Raw genomic sequence first — 8,576 nt, 5'->3', positions numbered from 1 at the left:
TCTCTCTCTCCAAACCTGAGAGAATGAAAAAACTTTTGTTCTTCCCTCGACAGCAAGCTAATTTCATAGTTAATAAATTCCCACGTAAAGGAAGATAGAAGCAAGCAATTTCTACCAAAAAAATAAATAAAAATCAAATTTCTGAAGAATATTCTAAAGTCAAATGTCTAATCATAAGCCTGAAAGGATGCCATGTTACTGACTTGTCCAAGCAAGATTTATTTACCTTCCTTTTTAAGGAGTTCCAGTGAAACTGTCTTGTAACTACAATTATGCTTCAAGCTACTTGTGTACTTACACAGATTTAGGAAGAAGCATGTTTTAAAATACTCTGCATATTGCATTCGGTTTTGTTTTTTAGTTACATTAGAAACATTTTGAAAGACTTGGGTGTTTTGTTTTGTTGTTTCTGTCCTCTCCATCATAAGATGATACAAACATTATTAAATAGGAGGGGATTTTTTTGTTTGTTTTTAGCTAGTATTTTTTTTTTCTTATTCCCTTTGGCAACTACTGAATTCAACTGTTGCTCAAGAAAAAAAATTAAAGACCTAACTATGACTAGGATAAAAGTACTAAGGAGAACATTAGTTGAATACCAAATAGTAGGTAGCAATAAGAAAATTGGGATAGGGCTGGTCAAGTGGCATGTTGGTTAGTAGCTGGCTTAGGACTCCAACTCTGAACAGCAGGGACCCTGTTCAGATCCCACATGAGGGTCAGTGATGCTGCGCCCTCTACAGCTAAGATGGTGAACAACTGCTCGACCTGGAGCTGGGCTGCCGTGAGTTGCCGGCGACTGTGTAGGCTACAGTGGGCTGGCCGGCAGCGGGAGTGAGCTATCGTGAGCTGCTGTGAGCCACTGTGAGCCTCCGTGAGTGGCCGTCCAATGGCAGGCGAGCAACTGCCTCACCCGGGAAGAGCGCAATGATAATATCAACATGGGCCAGTGAAGCGACGTCCTCCACAACTAGACTGAAGAACAAAAGGACAGCAACTTGTTCCCGTCCTCCAATTCCCCAGTAAAAATCTTTAAAAAAAAAAAAAAGAAAGAAAGAAAGAAAGAAAATCGGGATAGTAAATAATTAGGGTTTCATATTCCTTGTCAAACTCTTCAGTCTAGATGTCTCCTCAGAATGAAATTATTGTGCAGCCAATAATTGACTTTCTGCCCTATATGTTCCTAGGCCACTTTTCGCTGGCTCTTTTTCTCTTATTTCATATTGCTCCTTCCCTTCTTTCATGTAATTATATTTTGAAATGGCTATTTCCCCTCTAAATAGTTAAATAACTGGTGACCATTAACTGAAGTCCCTGAGTCTCTCTCTATGGAATAAGAAATGAAAAGATTATCTACCACTAGAGTTAGAAATGGAAAGCAGACTGGACTGAAGATTTAAAAATGTAGCTTTTCTGTTTAAACCAAGGCTAGAAGCTCATAGGAAACTCAGAAGAGGTAAAACTTAGGCAACAGGAATTCAACAGAACAAGGTGCTTTATTTTGAACATGAGATAGAGGAACATTCAGGAAAATCTTTTAAAATTATTCTACATAGTGTCAGAAACATGGATATGATGACATGCCAACACTCTCACTCGAGTTCCTTGGTATGTGCCCCTGATAAGACTTGGTGGAAGAGATCCCCAGGCTAACACAGTCAAGAGTCTACAAAAACTGCTGAGGAAAGGCTGAGATACCAACCATCCCTTGTCCTGAGCCTTCTGACCTCAGACTCTCTATCTGCAGAAAACACAGGAGAGCAGGTAGACATCTAGAAATGCTGCTTCTTCCCCAGGGAATTTTAGTCACTTCAAATAAGTCACAACTCCATTCATAACCCAGGATTTTCATGGGGTCTTTAAAGAGTACAAGAGCCAATTTGCTTCCTCAAAGGTTCTTCAAGGGTCCAAGATTAGATTAAGACCAAACTCTCCTTAGTATTTCCACTCTCACCCAACACCAAGTATGTGGCAAGAGGGATAGGCCCAGGAGAAGGAGACTGTTATTAACAAGGTAAAAAGGCAAAGAAAATATAGGGGTAAACCAAGGCTCATTTTCAGGTGTCTACACAGTATTAAGACGGACTTTATAGAACAAATGCCTCTTGTGGGGGATTTTTATGGCTATTCTTTAGAACCCAGGAAGTCTTCGGAAAGCCATACATGAGGAGGATTAAAAATATTACCACAAAAGGAGGAAATGCTCAAGGTCAAGGTCTCAGATGGCATCTTTTAAAGAGCAAGATAATGTGTATGCTTAGGCTAAAAAGGGATGGGGAATAGAGGTCTTGTTTATAGGCACTAATCCCACCTGGCCCTACGAGTTGTAAAACATCTTAGGTCCAAATACCTTCAGGAAGGGGTAGAATGCCTTTCCAGTACATTTGAGCTAGGTGAAAAATAAAATAATATTAAAAATGAAAAGTTATAATTATTTTAAAAAACAGATGGGGTAGGGAATAATAAAATCTCCCATTTCGCAGATGAGGAAATCAAGAGACAAAGTTTAAAAGAATTTGCTCATAATCTGCCAGCTAATAAGAGAGGGGAGCTGGGATTAGAACCCAGTCAGTACAGCTCCCAAATCCATGATCACCATCACCCATCTTTCTCAAAGTTCAGCCTCCAATCCAGAATTGGTCCACGTTTTACATTCCCATCCCTCTCTATCCATGCCCTTAAGTGTATTACTACTAGAGAGTCTTAGGAATGTCTTATCAAATGTCTCATAACCAAAAGCAGAACCTCCCTTTTCCCCTTCTTTTCCACCTTGTCCCAAATGATGCCTGAAGGCAACCACATCCAAATGCTGGATGGGGAGGCCCTTGTAGAGCTATAAAACATGCCAGATGGTTTGGCATATTTTACTGAATGAATTACTGTCTTGATTTGGTGAGATAATAGGGAGGGGTCTTATGAGAAAGAGAGCACATCAGTGTGTGTGGGTGGGAGACGAAATGAAATAATAACCTCAATAAAAATCAACATACGTCTTCTACTGAAATTGTGCCTATACTTCAAAGGCCTGTCTCAGACATCACATCCTCCCAGGCAGACCTCAGGTTTCAAGAACCTAAATAACATTCCATTTCTGGCTGTCCTTGCAATCCAACTTATTCCACCTTATACTGTAGATATCTATAACGTATACTTTAAGCAACTTGTGGGGAAAACATTCTTATGTGGACAAAGCACGCATATTTGAGTGAATTTGAGTGAAAAGGGAAACTGTTGAGGTCATTTGAGTGAAAAGGGAAACTGCAGTGGAATTATAAATTATAAAAGAGGGCTCAATGTATCACCTATCCCTTCAATGTAGTCTAAGGCAAGTTTATAGCAAAACAATAACTGAAGTCTCTGAATTAAAGGCTTGAAACAAGTTTCTCATTTTTCGTACATTTACGTATGTTAAGGTCTATTTTTCTCACAACCATTTCTGGTTATGAGAACAAGCAAAATTCAGTGTATACTTTTATTTTAATATGGAATAACTGTCTATTTTAAGAAGCAAGAACCATCCTTTTCGGTAGTTTGTGATTTCTGAGGACAGGGGCCCCACTGGGTTCTCTAAGTCCAAAACACGTGGTGAACACAGTGGCTCTTCAATAAATATTACTGACCACACAACCCCAGTGAACAGCCAGCCAGCATAAGTCAAATTCCAGTGCAAAGAAATCTGAAAGTAATAAGGTCAATATGTAACAATAAAAGCCTCAGTTCAATCCATGTAACATTAAGCACCTTATCTCATAAATTAAACCTAATATTATACAAGCCTATAATTTTTTCAGATGGAGGGGGGATAGAAGAAGGGAGAAAGGGGTTACCCAGAACCTGTAAGATGATACCAAACATTTCTGTGTATCTGTCTATGTGGTATGTGTATAATCACATTTTCCCCCCAAATTCAAATTAATAGTCTACCCAATAATTAATCTCATCAGGGAATCAAGAGATAGCGATAAAGAGAGACAGTGAGAGAAGAGACAAAAAGGAAACCAAAGAAAACATAAGGGAAGGGAGAAAGAAATACAGAAACAGAGAGGAAGAAAGGGAGGGAAAGAAGGAGGATGGAAGGGAAGGAAAAAGAAACAGCTACATAGAAGAGTGAAACAAAACAAAAGTGGCTTAAAGAAAACCTTTTCTTGCTGAAATTTACAGTAAAACCCAGATTCTTACAGAAATGAATAACTCATCTTGGGTGGCTGAGTGGCTGGGGTTTGCTGTGAAAGGAAATCAATATTTTACTTGACAATTTCCAGACCGAACGCCACTGTCATTTTCAGTGCCATTTCACTGTCATCTTCCCACAGTAAATAAAGAATAAGATAATACATAGTTTTCCCCCCCGAGGCTTGTGAACATGATCTCAATTGTACAACTGCAACAAATCACCTAACAAATTCTTGGCAGAGTAAATCAAAGAACATATGTTTACCCAAGGTGAACAGTAGCCACTGGACTGTACAGTGAGTACATCTGGTTTCCGACAGCTCCATCAAACATGCCCTAAAGCTGCCCAATAATTTACCCCCAGTCATGCATGCTACCATAGGCCTACCACTAAAATCTAAAAGCTTCACCATGAAAAATGTCCTGTCAATTTTCATTTCTGACATAGCTTTGATAAAAGCCTCACAAATCCTCTTAGAAAGACTACATTATTTTCCATGCTAATACCACTAGACTGAAAACAGACTGAATAACCTGTATCGAGAGTATAGCTTCTATGAATGTACAGAGCATATTTATCATGTCACAACTCAACACCTTTTATTGCTCATTCCAATTTGCAATGGTAGCTTCAGAAATGGCAGCGTTTGTTCTATAAAGAAGCAACTTAAAAATACCTTCCTTGACAGATTGGTGGTGGCCAGTGGCACAGGGTGGAGAGGGGGCAAAATGGGTAAAGGAAGTCAAAGGTACAAATTTCGAGTTATGAAATAAATAAGTCCTGAGGATGTAATGTACAGCACAATGAGTATAGTTAATAATACTGTATTGCATATTTCAAAGTCGCTAAGACAGTAAATCTTAAAAGTTCTCACCACAAGAAAAAACAAAATTCTATAACTGCATGCTAATGGATGTTAACTAGACTTATTGTGATGATCATTTTGCAATATATACACATATTGAATTGTTATGTTGTACTCCTGAAACTAATATAATGCTGTATGTCAATTATATCTCAAGAAAAAATACCTTCCCACTTTTCTTCCTGCTTTGTTCATAATGTAATTTTTAACAAGCTGCAATTAATGTCAGGAAGACAGACTCTCATCACATTTTTAGAACTTCTTTCATTTTCCACAGTATATATGTCTTTCCAAATCTTACAGAACTCTGTATTTTACATAGTTTAAAAGTCACATAAAACAGAATAAAGAACTTATCTTTTAACTGGTACATTTCCATATGATGGCATGATTCAAAAGTGTCACCTTGCTTAGCAAATTCATTCAAAGGAACCAATTTTAAAGGAAATCCACATGTGTACAAATTTTTTAAAAAGAGTGCTAGAAACAAGTAGAAATCTGTAAAAATCACATTCTCAATAGACATATCTTATCCTGAACTTCTGAAAAATATTTTCACATCCATTTTCAATCACTATTTTGTATTTGATCAAATGCACATCTCATTTATACTATCACAGATTGTTATGAATTCCAAAGGTGATTTTGTTGTCTCCTTAAAAACAATCTGATGATGGGGGAAACATACTGTTACCAGTAAAAAAACAAAAAAAACAACAAAGGCGAGTGAAAATAATTCAAGCATTCTACAATTACTGATATTTAATTTAATCTATTTCCAGAGACAACTGGAGTGGCTCTGTGACCAGGGACGGAATACAGTCAGAGCTGCTTCCAGTGTGGTCTGTAAATGCCTTTCTGTTTCCATACTGAACTGCCTTTGTGACCTTTCTCAAATTGTGACAGCCTGCTTACAAATAAATCAAAAACTGCCCACCAACTATTTGTGTCACCAATTGTTCCAAATCTACTTATCATCTCAGTATTATTGGTTACAATGTGGACTTTTAGGGATATTAATTGAAGGGTACTTTGTAGTCTGATGCATCAAGGACTCAGTCAAAACATCAATAAAACCAAAACAAAAAATAAAATACTTAAGTGACCCTTAGCCTCTTTTGGATAGAAATATGTGCATAAGAAAATATAAACATAAGCATATTTTAAAAACCAATATTTCAATGCTTACTTTCAGTAGATCCTTAGAGAAATCACCACCTTCATTTACCCCTTGGAGGTTTGCAATGAACTCTTGGCAGGTCATCTTCTTTCCAATATTCTGGAATAGAGGCAAATAATACATCAAAATGACATATACAGAATTAAGATGAATTCCTAAAAATGTAATTAAGTAAAGCAAGATTGATTTGGATTTTCAAACCATGAATACACACATACACCCCAATATATGTGTATATATACATAAATACATATAATACAAATTTATATGCATAAGAAAAACAGATGGCGTATTATGCTTTTAAAACTGTCATTAAAATAAATAGCAAATTTATGCCAAAGCTTTATTTTAACCTAAGAAAAAAAATCTATGCTATATTTATGTAAATAATACTCACATATAATGTAGTTTTTAATGAAAAACATGGACAGACATGACATTTCTTAAGTGAACTCTCATAGGTATTTATTTGCCTTTGTATTTGTATTTCTTACATATTTTCAAGAATTGTGAAAGATCTGAGATTGTCACCTAATTTTTGTCACAATCTCATGAATCCTGGCAGAAGTAGGAAGACTCCTGGGTCAGAAGTGCAGGAATTTTCACAACAAGAGGAGTAGCCAGAATATCAGCATTTTCTTGCTCCAGTTCCGAGTCCCAATTCTCAGAGAGCAACCTGAGGAGGGCCAGCTGACTCCTCCACCTGCAGTGGGTTGTGGTACAGGAAAGGACCCCTGAGCTTTGGGAACCGGAATATTTATAATGGGCAGTAAGCATGTCCACCCCTTTGCTCTAAAGGGAGAAATGAGCTCTTATCGTCCAAGGCTATAAGAAAACGTACCCATCGCTCTGAAGTCATATCTTGCAAAGCTCCTCACTATAGAAATAATCTTTAAAAGATAGGCCAGAACAAAGGCAATCAAAGCGTCTGTTCACAAAACGAACAGAAAAGCGAGAGCCCCACGGACAATTGTCTCCAAACATGTTTCCAAGCTGATTCAAGGATAATCAGTTTAACCAAAGAAAATCACATTAATAAAAGAAATGTAATTAGAAAATCTAAACTACAAACAGAGAAAAGATACAAATAGGCTGATTGAGAAAACTAATAAAACCTCTATGACAGAGAATCACCTTCTATGCCAGCTCCAATCAACTGGCAAAAGCTGCCAGTTGTGGAGGATTCTCAGGTTCAATCTGGGCACCAAGAGAAATCGGTCATGAGTGCAGGAGAGAGGGCTGGAGGACACAAACAAGTGGCACAGGCATGGGGTCTCTGGCAAAATGTGGTCCAAGTGAACCTGAAGTGTACCGACATATTAATATTCCTGTACACAGTACACATACGAAGAAAATGTATGCTCTGAAAGGCTATTTTATTCATAAAAGACTAAGAGGAGGGTAGAACAGTAGTCTTCAGGCTGGAACAGTATATTCCTGAAGATAAAAGACATTAGAAGGAATGCAAAACCATGGATGGTTTTAAGGAAGTATGTATACAGAAACTTAACTTCAAAAATACAGATCTGCCTGAGAACATATACATCCATGTGTCTTAAAAGCAATCACTTCCACTTCTTTCACAACTGCACTTCTACTTTACAATTTGTCCCATGCTGTCTAATTAATTACAGTGAAAGTACTAAATAATTGTTTAAAACCTTGTCTCTTCTATCAGTAAAAAGGGCATAGTCAGACTTTACATGCAAGATGGACAAGTGTTTTAACAACGAGAACTGGTTTTGCCAATTAATGGATTGGGCAGATATTTCCCATAATTTGAATAGCTAAATCTGTAGTCCTAAGTTTTGATGAAAATTCATTTAAAGTACAGCAAGGAACTCTAGTGAAAAATACTATTTCAAAAGATCATATTGAAAAAGACTGTTTCATGACATTATATTGAAGAAGACAGTATCTCAATTTTCCCAATATTTATCAAGTGTATCAGATCAAACAAGGTGCTTTAAGGTGGCTGTTCTGAGCCTTTTGCATTTCCACATGAACTTCAGGATGAGTTTATCAATTTCTGGGGGTGGGGGGAATAGTCAGCTGGGATTTAGACGGTGAGTGTGATGAATGTGAACACCACTTTGGAGAGTCCGCCTCTTGACATTAAGTGTTTCAACCCAAGACCATGGGATAATTTTCCACTTGTTTCTTTCAACAATGTTTTGCAGTTTTAATGTTAATGTCTTGACCTTATTTTGTTAAATTTATTCTTAAGCATCTAGTATTTCTGACACTATTGTAAATAAATTTCAATTTCATACTGTTCATTGCTAGTATAGAAATACAATTGATCCTGTATATTCAACTTTAATTTTACAGCCTTAATGAATTTGCTGTTTAGATTA

The 8,576-nt window shown here is 37.0% G+C and overlaps 1 protein-coding gene across 1 annotated transcript in view; it reads right to left on the bottom strand.

The window, feature by feature from the left end:
* The window catches only part of PSD3 (pleckstrin and Sec7 domain containing 3), a 426,096-nt gene that overhangs the window by 217,286 nt on the left and 200,234 nt on the right, over positions 1 to 8,576 (bottom strand). The window contains exon 9 of the mRNA XM_019649264.1: positions 6,229 to 6,374. Within this exon, the coding sequence (XP_019504809.1) occupies positions 6,229 to 6,374 (146 nt within the window). The remainder of the gene's footprint in view (positions 1 to 6,228; positions 6,375 to 8,576) is intronic.

Source organism: Hipposideros armiger, unplaced genomic scaffold (assembly GCF_001890085.2).
Source record: "Hipposideros armiger isolate ML-2016 unplaced genomic scaffold, ASM189008v1 scaffold_131, whole genome shotgun sequence".
Taxonomy (NCBI): domain Eukaryota; kingdom Metazoa; phylum Chordata; class Mammalia; order Chiroptera; family Hipposideridae; genus Hipposideros; species Hipposideros armiger.
Note: the sequence above shows the minus strand (reverse complement) of the source record. Positions and strands in the feature narration are given on the sequence as shown.